A 16196-nucleotide genomic window follows, 5' to 3' on the forward strand; every position below is an offset into this window, starting at 1 on the left:
CGGAGGAGCCCGACCCTACGGGAGCGGAGTTGTGTTTCAAGTTGTGACTGATGCACTGATCTGGCAAGAGATGGTGGAACAGCAACAACATAATAGCCCCTTACTGCCGCAACATAATATAATACCCTCTTACTGCCCCCACACAATATATTGCCCCTCTAACTGCCTCCACATAATATAATTCCCCCCATACTGCCCCACATAATATAATAATCCCTCACTATAGCTTCCTGCTTAATGCCACATGTAAAATGCCCCCGGTTTATCTTGTCCCAACATTTACATCTCCCCAATCCCTCCATGTCCAGAGCACTTACCTGTGGCGGTATGTATATATGTATGTATGTATGTGTGGAGGCTCGGGCCAGCCAATCACATTCCAGCTCTGAAACTTCAGAAAACCGAAAGGCAAAAGTAAACAGCCATCTAATTGGTTGTTGCTACGACAGACGTCATCACGGCAAACCCGCGCGATGCCACAGGCGACAGCGCCATTTTCTTGTAGACTTCGTGTATTGTGGATGTGGAGACAGCGGCCGCCTGTGTGCGGGGGATCTAGTGTCTCACACTCCGTGTCCATAGTGACCGCGTAGCGTGATGCCGCGTTACCCGGAGACCAGCGCAGGCACACACAAGAGGAGCCCAGCCATGTCCCGGGCCCACCAGCAGCACCGGGCCTCCGCCGCCGCGCACTACTACCGCTCCCGCCGCGTCCCGGAGAGACTGGAGGAGGCGCTCACCGACATCTATCACCGGGGACCGGACGACGTGTACGGACACCTGGTAATGACATCATCAGCTCGAGATGACGTCACACCACATATATATACACCGCTAATAACACGTGGGGACATGTTTATGTCTATTTATATCCAGAGAGAAAGAAGATCTGGAAAAGGGAAGAGAAATAAATGAGTCTGAGAGCGGAATTATTCTAACCAATCAGAGCTTTCATTCTCCCTCAGCTGTTTATAAAATGAAAGCTGAGCTCTGATTGGTTTCCATGGGCAATGAGAACAGTTTTACCTCAGACACTTCTGATAATCTCCTGCATAATCTTTATTCATGAATCAATAAAACGCTGTTTTATATGTAAAAATAGGGTATCGGTGGGGGGAGAGGGGGAAGACAGGCTGCGGCCCAGTATCCTCGCCGCCTGTAATCACAGGAGACGGCGCATCTATCGGGGTAACGTGTATTGGGGAGCGCCTGCACTCCTTGTACCAGGGTCACACGCTCCACCGTAACAAACAAAGAGCCGGGGGATCATCATGGCCAGGGCCGGATTAAAGGAGGGGCTCATGGGGCTCGAGCCCCGGGGCCCCCACCACTTTCACTTTTTAAGGGGCCCCCACCAGTTTCCGACAGTCAGCAACTCAGCTCAGCTGAGTCGCTGACTGTCTCTGTGTGCAATGCGCAGCGGCCCGTGGCTACCCGCAACACACATAGGGGTTTAGGATGACAGCTGTGTCAGTGAGACAAAGCTGCCTCCGCAAGGGGAGATCGCCATTTTCTACAGGGGATTGTCGGCTAATGTTTACAGGGGGCTGGCAGGCTACATGCTACAGGGGTCTGGCAGGCTACATGCTACAGGGGTCTGGCAGGCTATACCAAAAACATTGTTAGAAGGGCCCCCACCAGCTTGCGCCCAGGGGCCCCCACCACCCTTAATCCGGCCCTGATCATGGCCGTCCTGCTTAACCTACAAACAGACAGTTACCCTACTTTTACATATATCAGGGCACATTTACTAATGGTCCCTTGTCCTGACTTTTTCCGTTTTACGCTAAATTGCCCCGGGTTTTGGCGCATGCAATCGGATTGTGGCGCATCGGCGCCGACTCGCATGTGCCATAAATCAGGGGTGTGGACGGCGGAAAACCCGACTGATTTGGACAAACCGCGAAATTTAAGTGCCAAGCACTTACATGCATCGGGAAGAAGAGGCTGAACTCCAGGGACCTGAGCAGGGAAGTGACACATGCAGGAAATTGGGCGCATGATCTTAGTGATTCGCTGCAGCTCCGGACCCTCGTCGGACATTCCGAATCGGCAGCGTCAACGGGACGGGTAAGTAAATGTGCCCCATTATGTCACTCAGTTATTTTAAGTGAAATCACACAAAAGAAATCCCATTTTACCAATTCATGACTAAAGATGACGTTTTATTTAAATCATTGCATTTGTTACTTCGTAGATTCTCTGATACACACTATTTCCGATAGACATGTTTATGGCGCCGTTATCATATACAGGCCGTGTCCTGCTGATGTGGGCGGGGTCTTGTAGAATCTGGGCGGGGACTTTTCTTGTTTTCCCGGATTATGTCATTGGTTTTAATATTTGTGACTTTTCTCCTTTCAGTCCTGTTATTTTGCAGCATTTTCGGATCCTCCAGTGATCAGTGACGTCCGCGGGAGGAAGGTGCTGGATGGAGCCGGAAAGACGACTCTGGAGGCGGAGATCAGTTGTACGGTGCAGACTGTCAACAAGGTATGCACAAGCCAGGTCACATCAGGTCTTTTTTGATGAGCCATCAACTTCTTATGTTGCCTGTGATCTGGACAGAATAAGGGACAGGACGGGACAGACTGCCGGACACCTGGCCACCGCCTAGGGTTGATGAAGTAAGTAGGTAGGGTGGTGGCTCAGAATTAGGGTTCACTTTATGTACATTTTTCTGTTTCTAGTCCCCCTTGCACAGATGTGTGAATAAGCTCTAACACTCTCCCACACAAGCATCAGCGGGGTCATATAGGACATTATAGAGCAGTAGTGACCTGTACTGATAAGAATAAAGCACTTGGGGTGAGATAGAAACTTCCAGCATCCTCTGTCTGGGCCTTTGTCTCTCCTTTATCACTCAGAAGCATCAGCAGAATAATATAGGACATTATAGAGCAGTACTGACCTGGGGATAAAGCACTTTTGGTAAGATAGATGCTTTCCTCTAATCTGCAGCTGTCTGAGCATGTGCTGGTGAGGGTGTTGCATCAGTACACAGCAGTGTGAGCTGTTTGTATTGTGCAGTTGTTGTATGCACCAGGAGCTCACAGCTGATGGGGCCTTGTCCCTCGCCTCCCTGCGGCACTATAGATGACAGAGCAGGCGTCGGGGCCCATTGTCACAGGACACCTGAGACCTCATGGCGCCTTTCATGACATTACAGCAACATTGAAGTAGTGACGCTGATCTCCCCCCACTCCAGTAAACAATCCGCCAGTTCACATTGTGCCCCCGGGATAATGCTGCGCTCCTGTCACACGAGGCGGCACTTCACCGCACAATGGAGATTAAAGCCCAAGGTCGTTCTCTGTGGAGGCGCACAATAGGCGCTGCCGCCATTAGAGACGACGCGCGCCCTGAAGAGCACCTGGAATGTGGATGTAGTCCGCCACTGCACAACAATCATTTATAGGCCCCTTTAAGGGTTTATACATAGAGGACATAAATGCAACAGGTCACCCATGGGCCCCGCACCATTGTGAAACAAACCTGCAGCACATTGCGCCTGGCTCAGGATGTGTAACCATCAATCAGTGCAAGGAAATTATATTATCCCAGAGCCCAGAAGATGTTTACACTGATACAAACCCTCAGCTGTATGAATTCAGGGACACATGGTGGCCCCGAGTCCTGCTCATACATGTTACTGCCCACTATGGCAGACAGTGGCCATTACAAGACCTCATAGCTGACTGGTAACTGCCCCTTGTTGTCCCCACAGAGGGTGTGTGCAGCCACTGTCCCCATGGACGCCGAGCCCGCACCAGAGGTGGCAGGAGAGACCCAGAGGCAGGAGTCTGTGGAAACCGCCATTAGATGGATCCAGGAATCGATAGGACCAGCGCTGAAGGGCATGGAACCCGGCAACCAGAGCACCATCGACCAGCTGCTCAGGTGAGTATGGGGCAAGTCTGGCAGCCAAAACTGTAACAGACTCTTTCCACCTCCTGCTTATCCCAGTATCCCTCCCTTCCTAGCTCCACCCTCCTGCTCCTCCCAGTATCCCTCCCTTCCTAGCTCCTCCCAGTATCCTTCCCTTCCTAGCTCCTCCCAGTATCCCCCCCTTCTTAGCCCCACACTCCTGCTCCTCCCAGTATCCCTCCCTTTCTAGCTCCACCCTCCTGCTCCTCCCAGTATCCCTCCCTTCCTAGCTCCTCCCAGTATCCTTCCCTTCCTAGCTCCTCCCAGTATCCCCCCCTTCTTAGCCCCACACTCCTGCTCCTCCCAGTATCCCTCCCTTCCTAGCTCCACCCTCCTGCTCCTCCCAGTATCCCTCCCTTCCTAGCTCCTCCCAGTATCCCTCCCTTCCTAGCTCCACCTTCCTGCTCCTCCCAGTATCCCTTCCTTCCTAGCTCCACCTTCCAGCTCCTCTCAGTATTCCTTACTTTGTAGCTCTATCCTCCTGTTCCTCCCAGTATCCCTCCCTTCCTAGCTCCACCTTCCTGCTCCTCCCAGTATCCCTCCCTTCCTAGCTCCACCTTCCTGCTCCTCTCAGTATTCCTTCCTTTGTAGCTCTATCCTCCTGTTCCTCCCAGTATCCTCCCTTTCTAGCTCCACCGTCCAGCTCCTCCCAGTATTACTTCCTTTCTAGCTCCACCCTCCTGATCCTCCCAGTATTACTTCCTTTCTAGCTCCACCCTCCAGCTCCTCCCAGTATTACTTCCTTTCTAGCTCCACCCTCCAGCTCCTCCCAGTATTCCTTCCTTTCTAGCTCCACCCTCCTGAACCTCCCAGTATTACTTCCTTTCTAGCTCCACCCTCCAGCTCCTCCCAGTATTACTTCCTTTCTAGCTCCACCCTCCAGCTCCTCCCAGTATTACTTCCTTTCTAGCTCCACCCTCCAGCTCCTCCCAGTATTACTTCCTTTCTAGCTCCACCCTCCAGCTCCTCCCAGTATTACTTCCTTTCTAGCTCCACCCTCCAGCTCCTCCCAGTATTACTTCCTTTCTAGCTCCACCCTCCAGCTCCTCCCAGTATTACTTCCTTTCTAGCTCCACCCTCCAGCTCTTCCCATTTATCTGTTCTTTGCTAACTCCATTCTCCTGTTTCTCCCAGTATCCCTTACTTTCTAGCTCTTCTCAGTATCCCTCCCTTCCTAGCTCCACCCACCTGCTCTTCCCAGTATTCCTTCCTGTGTAGCTACACTCTCCTGCTCTTCCTTACCTTTCCTCAGCTCCTCCTACAGTTACCTCTTGTTCCTCCTAACCCCAGCTTCTTAGTCTTCACATTGTCACCGTCCTCTCTCCCTCTTGCTCTTACCAGCTTTTTACTCCCCCTCCTCCCCTGCCTCTCCTTCCTCCTTCTGCTCCTCTTTTCTCTCTTTCTCAGCTCCTGCACTTTCCTGCCCCTCCGTTCCTTCCTTGTTCTTTCCTCTCCATCCTCCCCGTTCCCATTGCTCCTCCCTTCCTCTGTCCTCTCTGCCTTAATAATAATCTTTATTTATTTATTTCTACCACTCCCTTTTCCTCCATGCCCCTCCCCCTTCCTTTCATTTCCTTTTGCTTCTCCTTTCTTTCTAAACCTGCCCTTTCATCTTCGCTCCTCCCTCTGCATTTTCTCCTTCCTCTCTGCCACTTCTTTCTCCTTGCCCCGCCTCCTTCCTCTGTGCCCCTCCCTTCCTCTTTCTTCTTCCCCCTGGGATATTTTCCCCTGGTGACACTTCTCCTTTCTGTCCTCTTCTTCTATTAGGGATTATTTTAAGGTGATGAAGCAAGAAGACAAAGAACAGGAAGCTGAGAATGAGAGAGCGCCATCCACCCCGGTGTCCCTCCCATCCCCAGCACCCTCACCCCCATCCAGCAAAAAAAAGATGAGTGGTAAAGGTAAGAGCACGTGATTGGTGGCGCCCCCGGATGGTGATTGTGTAGTCACGCAGAGTAACCAAGATATAATTATTCAAATTATATTCACTTTCTGTAGGTAAAAAGGCGGCAGCACTGGAGAAGCCCCTCCCCCCGGCAGAGCCACCAGAAGTCACCACCAGGGGAGCCCTAGCGGTGGCCGCAGTGTCACTGGCTGTAGCAAAAAGCAGCGCCGCCCTGCAAGGTCTCCCGCTCTACTCACACATTGCAGCCTTAAAGCAGCAACAGGTAGCCTCATTGGGGTTAGCTCGTTTACATTCTCCTCCTTCTCATTTGCATGTTAGCTCCTTCCCACATGATTAATAATGAATAATATCTCTGTAATTATTCACATAATGCAGCCGTCCTCAGAGCTAATGATCCCAACGCCCCTGATCTCTCTACTGAGCTGCGGTAAATCCTCTCCAGGAAAACTCAACCTCATGAAGGAAATTCTACTGATTCCAAGGCCGGGGATGACAATGGCTCAGGTGAAATAAGACACACGTACTGCACCTGTATAGTTCACTTGTATAATGCATCTGTCACCTCTGTATACTGCACCTGTATGCGGCACTTTCCACCTGTATAGTTCACCTGTATGTGGCACTTTCCACCTGTATAGTTCACCTGTATGTGGCACCTTTCACCTGTATAGTTCACCTGTATGTGGCACCTTTCACCTGGATAGTTCACCTGTATGTGGCACCTTTCACCTGGATAGTTCACCTGTATGTGGCACCTTTCACCTGGATAGTTCACCTGTATGTGGCACCTTTCACCTGTATAGTTCACCTGTATGTGGCACCTTTCACCTGTATAGTTCACCTGTATGTGGCACCTTTCACCTGTATAGTTCACCTGTATGTGGCACCTTTCACCTGTATAGTTCACCTGTATGTGGCACCTTTCACCTGTATAGTTCACCTGTATGTGGCACCTTTCACCTGTATAGTTCACCTGTATGTGGCACCTTTCACCTGTATAGTTCACCTGTATGTGGCACCTTTCACCTGTATAGTTCACTTGTATACCACACCTCTCACCTGTATAGTTAATTTGTATACTGCATCTGTCACCTGTCTGTGCCACCTTTCACCTGTATCCCGCACCTGTCACTGATGTGCATGTATATAAATATGCACACACCTATATAAAGCCTGTCATCTATACACCTAATTTTTCTTTTATTTCTAGAGTTTGGACTTGGCCATTTGCCTCCAGACACAGATCCAAAAGCAGTTGGAAGCACAGAGTAAGGGAGGAGTAAGTGCACCACACACCTGCCCAATGTGTATATACCACACAACTGTCCTCCATCTGTCCAGGGAGGAGGACGGAGGAGGAGGAGGACAGAGTGGCCTGGAGGAGGAGGACAGAGTGGCCTGGAGGAGGAGGAGGAGGACAGAGTGGCCTGGAGGAGGAGGAGGAGGACAGAGTGGCCTGGAGGAGGAGGAGGAGGACAGAGTGGCCTGGAGGAGGAGGAGGAGGACAGAGTGGCCTGGAGGAGGAGGAGGAGGACAGAGTGGCCTGGAGGAGGAGGAGGAGGACAGAGTGGCCTGGAGGAGGAGGAGGAGGACAGAGTGGCCTGGAGGAGGAGGAGGAGGACAGAGTGGCCTGGAGGAGGAGGAGGAGGACAGAGTGGCCTGGAGGAGGACAGAGTGGCCTGGAGGAGGACAGAGTGGCCTGGAGGAGGAGGAGGAGGACAGAGTGGCCTGGAGGAGGAGGAGGAGGACAGAGTGGCCTGGAGGAGGAGGACAGAGGGGCCTGGAGGAGGAGGAGGAGGACAGAGGGGGCTGGAGGAGGAGGAGGAGGACAGAGGGGCCTGGAGGAGGAGGAGGAGGAGGACAGAGGGGCCTGGAGGAGGAGGAGGAGGAGGACAGAGGGGCCTGGAGGAGGAGGAGGAGGAGGAGGAGGACAGAGGGGCCTGGAGGAGGAGGAGGAGGAGGACAGAGGGGCCTGGAGGAGGAAGCTGGAGGTTCTTGTGTATGTTCATGTGTTGGTGATGATAAATATGTTGTAAGTAGCAGCCACTATGCAATGTTAAAAGGGTTTGCCCATGAAAGAAATTTTAATCCCCTAGTGATGTTTACACAATAAATATCATTTTTAACCGTTACTTTGCAATGTTAGTCAGTTTTACTGCTATTTTTGGTCCGGTCACCCAGTGAAGATCAGTTTAAGATTCAGGGTGGCAGTAGCTGAGAAGACACTTCATGATTCCTCTGTGCTATCAGATACTGTGTCCTGACAATGTGCTTAGATTATCAGGGTACAGGGTTTATCTATGAATATAAGATACAATAACACACTCAGCTCTGCTACCTCACCTATAAAACACACAGTCAGCACTGCTATGCCCCTCCTCCCCTCAGATACAGAGCTTATCTCATTTATAGAGCCTCTGATGTCTCCTCTCCATGCTAAGAACAATGTAGAAGCTGCTGCTGGACCAGGAAGAGCCTGTGTCTGTAATGCTCTCTGCCTCCTACCCTTCTCCCTTCTTCTGCAAGAGAAGGTAAAGGAATCTGTCAATCATAGTCAAAATATTTACGGACAAATCCAGGGACAACCAAAATGTAAACATTCGGACTGATAAAGAAAGGTTGGAATTATATCTGTGAAATGCTGTATTTTTGTTAATAACAGTGAATTAGAGGATGTGTTATTTTGTTATCCTGAGTATATTTAAGAATCTTGTCTTCGTGGGAGGAAAACCCCTTTAAAGGAAATCTACCATTATAAACCGAACATACCTTGAGAATGCTGTAGCTACACTGGTGCAGAAACATATCTTGTTTAATCCCTTAACTGAATGGTTATTGTCAAAAACAATTATAAAATTCGGCACCTTGGGAAAGCTTGGGTGCAGGCCAGCTGCCTGAACTGTGGAGAGAGGACCTGAGCTGGATTACTCATGCACAGCAGCTGGGGGATGGTGCAGCGATTAATTACTTCCGCCTGCCAGGGATAACACAGTGATGACATATTCTCAGCTTATGCTGGGCAGGACAAGGCTTAATTAGTGTAAGAGGAGAAGTGTCAGGGCAACAACAGGAGCGACAGAGCCTCATTATCATAATTTTGTAATAGTTTTTTTTTTCATCAAAACCACTAAATACAGGGATTAAACAAGATATGTTTCTGCATCAGTGTAGCATTCTCAAGTTATGTTTGGTTCATAATGCATAAAAACAAATGATAGATTTTTCTCTGAAGATGAAACTTGTCCTGATCTGGGCCTGGTCCTGATCCGGTTCCCCTGATTTGTGGTCTCTTATTTGCAGCAGTCAGTGACAAGGATGGTGTCGATGCTGGGATGTCTGGTGGTGGCGTGTGAGCGCCTGGAGCAGCCTCTGGAGTTGGTACGTGAGGCGTGTGCGGCTTTGGAGCTGGAGCTGGGACGTGATGTCTGTCTTTTCATAAACTGCGCGGCGCACGAGATAATGGACTATGTGAGTAGCGAGGAGTCGGTGGAAGTAATTGGGTGCCGTCTCTGCTACTTATTATTGTATTTGGATTAATGTGTTGCTTGTGACCTTCAACCTCATTACATTTCTTGCCTCGCGCCTGCAATAAAACATTTTTCTCCTCTTCCGCAGAACAAAGGGAGATACGAAATCATCAGTGGAGTCTGGAAGAGTCCGGACGAGATGGTCGACCTGTACGTGGATGTCGTGAACAAGCACCCGGCCATCGTGGCCCTACTGGACCCGTTCAGGAAGGAGGTAGCTCATCACCACACAAGCACAGGGGGGCAGTCATCACTGTGACCTCAAGCTAGTCAGTGATCTACAGGAAGAGGTTCTTCAGCAGCCGAGTGTAGTCATTCCTCTGCTCTAGTGTAGAACAGGGGTGGTCCCCTCACCATTTCTGTAATCTCTTACCTCTGCTGAAGATAAACATCTCTGTATCTGGACAGGACCGGGAGCAGTGGGAGGCCCTTGGGAAGGCCGTCGGCTCCAAATGTTACCTGATAGCAGATGTGGCATCAAGATCAGGGAGCGCGCCCACCTGCAGCGGCCCCATCCTCAGACTGACCAACGAGACGACAGTGACTGACCTGCTGGAGGCCGTCCAGCCGATGGAGGGTAAGAGAGGATCCATGCGATCTCCGTCTTGTGTTCGACTCTGTGTGACTCCTATATGTTACCTCCTCTACGTGACATTCTCCATGGGGCCGTCCTGCTTCACTGCTCTGTGTCACCCCTCTATGTGACCTCCACCATGTGACCCTGCGAGATGACATTGGTGACGCAAATGAAAATATGGAGTCTCTATGGTTGGAGATAAGGGGAGGGAAAAAAGAATAATAAAATATTACTAGGGGTTTGTTATAAGGCTCCAAATATAATGGAGGCAGCAGAGGAAATGCTGATAAGTGAAATGGATGCGGCTTCAAAGCATGGTGAAGTACTTATCATGGGGGACTTCAATTACCCAGATATTGACTGGGGGGCAGAAACTGCAGGTCCTTCAAAGGTAACAGGTTTTTGTCAAAATAGCAGTTTAGGGGGAACCTGGGAAATGACCACAATATCTAAGAGGGTTAGTGGAGAGGAGGACACATTTTCAGACCTTATAGACATAAATTGTGACAATGTTCTCAAAAACAAAAGCCCCCCAAAAAGAATTGAACATTTTCACAAATATTCTAAAAAATAAAAGTCCTTTGTCCTTGAGAACCACAAATCATATGGGAAAAAGCGTACGAGAAACAAGAAAAAGCCAATGTGGTAACTAGTCTTGTAAAGAAAGCAATAAGCGAGAAAGATAAGGCCTTCAAGATGCTAAAACACAAAGGTAGCGATGAGGCATTACAGGATTACAGAGAGGAAAACATTTTGTAAAAAAACATAGACTTAGATACATATTGCCAGGGAGAGTAAAAATAATCCCAAATTATTTTTCAAGTAAATAAATGATAAGAACCTAAAAATGGAGAGTATGGGCCCTCTTAAGAATAACATGGGGGGTCATGGTGGAAGGGCCAATCTACTGAATGTTTCCTTCTCGGCTGTCTTTACCCAGGAAACTCCCCTGGTGGAAGACACAATGAGGAATAATGTAAATTCTCTTTGAAATGTCAACAGTTTAACCCAGGAAGAGGTACGGCGCCGCCTCGCAAGCACTAAGATAGACAAATCGCCAGGGCCAGATGGCATACACCCCCGGGTTCTGCATGAACTATGTACCGTTATAGACCGTTATTTATAAGGCCTGGTTCTGCTCCATATACCAAATGTGGTACCAATGTACAAAAAAAGGATCAAAAAGCGATCCTGGAAACAACAGACCTGTGACTCTAACTTCTGTTGTGGGGGAAATATATTTGAGGGGTTTGTTAAAGATGCTGTCCTATAATATCTCATTCTACATAACCTTATAACACAGAATCAGCATGAGGGCCTGTACCAGGACAAGGGGGCATCTTATACACCTAGAGGAGAGGAGGTTCTTCCATCACCATAGACAGGGGGCATCCTCTACACCTAGAGGAGAGGAGGTTCTACCATCACCATAGACAGGGGCATCCTCTACACCTAGAGGAGAGGAGGCTCTACCATCACCATAGACAGGGGACATCCTCTACACCTAGAGGAGAGGAGGTTCTACCATCACCATAGACAGGGGCATCCTCTACACCTAGAGGAGAGGAGGTTCTACCATCACCATAGACAGGGGGAATCCTCTCCACCTAGAGGGCAGGGAGGTTCTACCATCACCATAGACAGGGGCATCCTCTACACCTAGAGGAGAGGAGGTTCTACCATCACCATAGACAGGGGGCATCCTCTACACCTAGAGGAGAGGAGGTTCTACCATCACCATAGACAGGGGGCATCCTCTACACCTAGAGGAGAGGAGGTTCTACCATCACCATAGACAGGAGGCATCCTCTACACCTAGAGGAGAGGATGTTCTACCATCACCATAGACAGGGGGCATCCTCTACACCTAGAGGAGAGGAGGTTCTACCATCACCATAGACAGGGGGCATCCTCTACACCTAGAGGAGAGGTGGTTCTACCATCACCATAGACAGGGGGCATCCTCTACACCTAGAGGAGAGGTGGTTCTACCATCACCATAGACAGGGGGCATCCTCTACACCTGGAGGAGAGGAGGTTCTACCATTACCATAGACAGGGGGCATCCTCTACACCTAGAGGAGAGGTGGTTCTACCATCACCATAGACAGGGGGCATCCTCTACACCTAGAGGAGAGGAGGTTCTACCATCACCATAGACAGGGGGCATCCTCTACACCTGGAGGAGAGGAGGTTCTACCATTACCATAGACAGGGGGCATCCTCTACACCTTGAGGAGAGGAGGTTCTACCATCACCATAGACAGGGGCATCCTCTACACCTAGAGGAGAGGAGGTTCTACCATCACCATAGACAGGGGACATCCTCTACACCTAGAGGAGAGGAGGTTCTACCATCATCATAGACAGGGGGCATCCTCTACACCTAGAGGAGAGGTGTATCACCATAGACAGGGGGCATGCTCTACACCTAGATGAGAGGCGGTTCTACCATCACCATAGACAGGGGGCATCCTGTACACCTAGAGGAGAGGAGGTTCTACCATCACCATAGACAGGGGGCATCCTCTACACCTAGAGGAGAGGCAGTTCTACCATCACCATAGACAGGGGGCATCCTCTACACCTAGAAGAGAGGCAGTTCTACCATCACCATAGACAGGGAGCATCCTCTACACCTAGAGGAGAGGAGGTTCTACCATCACCATAGACAGGGGGCATCCTCTACACCTAGAGGAGAGGAGGTTCTACCATCACCATAGACAGGGGGCATCCTCTACACCTAGAGGAGAGGAGATTCTACCATCACCATAGACAGGGGGCATCATCTACATCTAGAGGAGAGGAGGTTCTACCATCACTATAGACAGGGGGCATCCTCTACACCTAGAGGAGAGGAGGTTCTACCATCACTATAGACAGGGGGCATCCTCTACACCTAGAGGAGAGGAGGTTCTACCATCACCATAGACAGGGGGCATCCTCTACACCTAGAGGAGAGGAGGTTCTACCATCACCATAGACAGGGGACATCATCTACACCTAGAGGAGAGGAGATTCTACCATCACCATAGACAGGGACATCCTCTACACCTAGAGGATAGGAGGTTCTACCATTGCCATAGACAGGGACATCCTCTACACCTACAGGAGAGGTGGTTCTTCCATCACCATAGACAGGGGCATCCTCTACACCTAGAGGAGAGAAGGTTCTACCATCGCCATAGACAGGGGGCATCCTCTACACCTAGAGGAGAGGTGGTTCTACCATCACCATAGACAGGGGTCATCCTCTATACCTAGAGGATAGGAGGTTCTACCATCACCATAGACAGGGGGCATCCTCTATACCTAGAGGATAGGAGGTTCTACCATCACCATAGACAGTGGGCATCATCTACATCTAGAGGAGAGAAGGTTCTACCATCACCATAGACAGGGGGCATCCTCTACACCTAGAGGAGTGGAGGTTCTACCATCACCATAGACAGGGGGCATCCTCTACACCTAGAGGAGTGGAGGTTCTACCATCACCATAGACAGGGGGCATCCTCTACACCTAGAGGAGAGGAGGTTCTACCATCACCATAGACAGGGGGCATCCTCTACACCTAGAGGAGAGGTGGTTCTACCATCAGCATAGACAGGGGGCATCCTCTACACCTAGAGGAGAGGAGGATCTACCATCACCATAGACAGGGGGCATCCTCTACACCTAGAGGAGAGGAGGTTCTACCATCGCCATAGACAGGGGGCATCCTCTACACCTAGAGGAGAGGAGGCTCTACCATCGCCATAGACAGGGGGCATCCTCTACACCTGGAGGAGAGGAGGCTCTACCATCGCCATAGACAGGGGCATCCTCTACATCTAGAGGAGAGGAGGTTCTACCATCACCATAGACAGGGGGAATCCTCTACACCTAGAGGAGAGGAGGCTCTACCATCACCATAGACAGGGGACATCCTCTACACCTGGAGGAGAGGAGATTCTACCATCACCATAGACAGGGGCATCCTCTACACCTAGAGGAGAGGAGGTTCTACCATCGCCATAGACAGGGGGCATCCTCTACACCTGGAGTAGAGGAGTTTCTACCATCACCATAGACAGGGGACATCCTCTACACCTAGAGGAGAGGAGGTTATACCATCAGCATAGACTGGGGGCATCCTCTACACCTAGAGGGGAGGAGGTTCTACCATCACCATAGACAGGGGACATCCTCTACACCTAGAGGAGAGGAGGATCTACCATCACCATAGACAGGGGACATCCTCTACATCTACAGGAGAGGAGGTTCTTCCATCACCATAGACAGGGGGCATCCTCTACACCTAGAGGAGAGGAGGTTCTTTCATCACCATAGACAGGGGGCGTCCTCTACACCTAGAGGAGAGGAGGTTCTACCATCACCATAGACAGGGGACATCCTCTACACCTAGAGGAGAGGAGGTTCTACCATCACCATAGACAGGGGGCATCCTCTACACCTAGAGGAGAGGAGGTTCTACCATCACCATAGACAGGGGGCATCCTCTACACCTAGAGGAGAGGAGGTTCTACCATCACCATAGACAGGGGGCATCCTCTACACCTGGAGGAGAGGAGATTCTACCATCGCCATAGACAGGGGCATCCTCTACATCTAGAGGAGAGGAGGTTCTACCATCACCATAGACAGGGGGAATCCTCTACACCTAGAGGAGAGGAGGCTCTACCATCACCATAGACAGGGGACATCCTCTACACCTGGAGGAGAGGAGATTCTACCATCACCATAGACAGGGGCATCCTCTACACCTAGAGGAGAGGAGGTTCTACCATCGCCATAGACAGGGGGCATCCTCTACACCTGGAGTAGAGGAGTTTCTACCATCACCATAGACAGGGGACATCCTCTACACCTAGAGGAGAGGAGGTTATACCATCAGCATAGACTGGGGGCATCCTCTACACCTAGAGGGGAGGAGGTTCTACCATCACCATAGACAGGGGACATCCTCTACACCTAGAGGAGAGGAGGATCTACCATCACCATAGACAGGGGACATCCTCTACATCTACAGGAGAGGAGGTTCTTCCATCACCATAGACAGGGGGCATCCTCTACACCTAGAGGAGAGGAGGTTCTTTCATCACCATAGACAGGGGGCGTCCTCTACACCTAGAGGAGAGGAGGTTCTACCATCACCATAGACAGGGGACATCCTCTACACCTAGAGGAGAGGAGGTTCTACCATCACCATAGACAGGGGGCATCCTCTACACCTAGAGGAGAGGAGGTTCTACCATCACCATAGACAGGGGGCATCCTCTACACCTAGAGGAGAGGAGGTTCTACCATCACCATAGACAGGGGGCATCCTCTACACCTGGAGGAGAGGAGATTCTACCATCACCATAGACAGGGGGCATCCTCTACACCTAGAGGAGAGGCAGTTCTACCATCACCATAGACAGGGGGCATCCTCTACACCTAGAGGAGAGGAGGTACTACCATCATCATACATAGGGGGCATCCTCTACACCTAGAGGAGAGGAGGTACTACCATCACCATAGACAGGGGGCATCCTCTACACCTAGAGGAGAGGAGGTTCTACCATCACCATAGACAGGGGGCATCATCTACATCTAGAGGAGAGGAGGTTCTACCATCACCATAGACAGGGGGCATCCTCTACACCTAGAGGAGAGGAGGTTCTACCATCACCATAGACAGGGGGCATCCTCTACACATAGAGGAGAGGAGGTTCTACCATCACCATAGACAGGGGGCATCATCTACATCTAGAGGAGAGGAGGTTCTACCATCACCATAGACAGGGACATCCTCTACACCTAGAGGAGAGGAGGTTCTACCATCACCATAGACAGGGGGCATCCCCTACACCTAGAGTAGAGGAGGTTCTACCATCACCATAGACAGGGGCATCCTCTACACCTAGAGGAGAGGAGGTTATACCATCAGCATAGACTGGGGGCATCCTCTACACCTAGAGGGGAGGAGGTTCTACCATCACCATAGACAGGGGGCATCCTCTACACCTAGAGGAGAGGAGGATCTACCATCACCATAGACAGGGGGCATCCTCTACACCTAGAGGAGAGGCGATTCTACCATCACCATAGACAGGGGACATCCTCTACATCTACAGGAGAGGAGGTTCTACCATCACCATAGACAGGGGGCATCCTCTACACCAGGGGTCGGGAACCTATGGCTCGCGAGCCAGATATGGCTCTTTTGATGGCCGCATCTGGCTCGCAGCCGGGGCTCCTATCCAGGGGCGTAAC

The 16196-nt window shown here is 50.7% G+C and overlaps 1 protein-coding gene across 4 annotated transcripts in view; it reads left to right on the forward strand.

The window, feature by feature from the left end:
* Window positions 1–474: 474 nt before the first annotated feature.
* Window positions 475–16196, forward strand: part of ENO4 (enolase 4) — a 30449-nt gene continuing 14727 nt past the window's right edge. The window contains exons 1-10 of one of the 4 annotated variants that reach the window (XM_072129521.1): window positions 475–783; window positions 2365–2493; window positions 3728–3900; window positions 5695–5828; window positions 5926–6095; window positions 6209–6337; window positions 7044–7112; window positions 9134–9211; window positions 9449–9574; window positions 9769–9937. In XM_072129521.1, coding sequence (XP_071985622.1) covers window positions 598–783; window positions 2365–2493; window positions 3728–3900; window positions 5695–5828; window positions 5926–6095; window positions 6209–6337; window positions 7044–7112; window positions 9134–9211; window positions 9449–9574; window positions 9769–9937 — 1363 coding nt within the window. In that variant the 5' untranslated portion in view covers window positions 475–597. Of the gene's footprint in view, window positions 784–2364; window positions 2494–3727; window positions 3901–5694; window positions 5829–5925; window positions 6096–6208; window positions 6338–7043; window positions 7113–9133; window positions 9302–9448; window positions 9575–9768; window positions 9938–16196 lie in introns of all 4 variants that reach the window. The other 3 variants (XM_072129520.1, XM_072129519.1, XM_072129518.1) reach the window with 3 other exon arrangements.

The sequence above is a fragment of the Engystomops pustulosus genome, chromosome 11 (genome assembly GCF_040894005.1).
Source record: "Engystomops pustulosus chromosome 11, aEngPut4.maternal, whole genome shotgun sequence".
In the NCBI taxonomy this organism is placed as follows: Eukaryota; Metazoa; Chordata; class Amphibia; order Anura; family Leptodactylidae; genus Engystomops; species Engystomops pustulosus.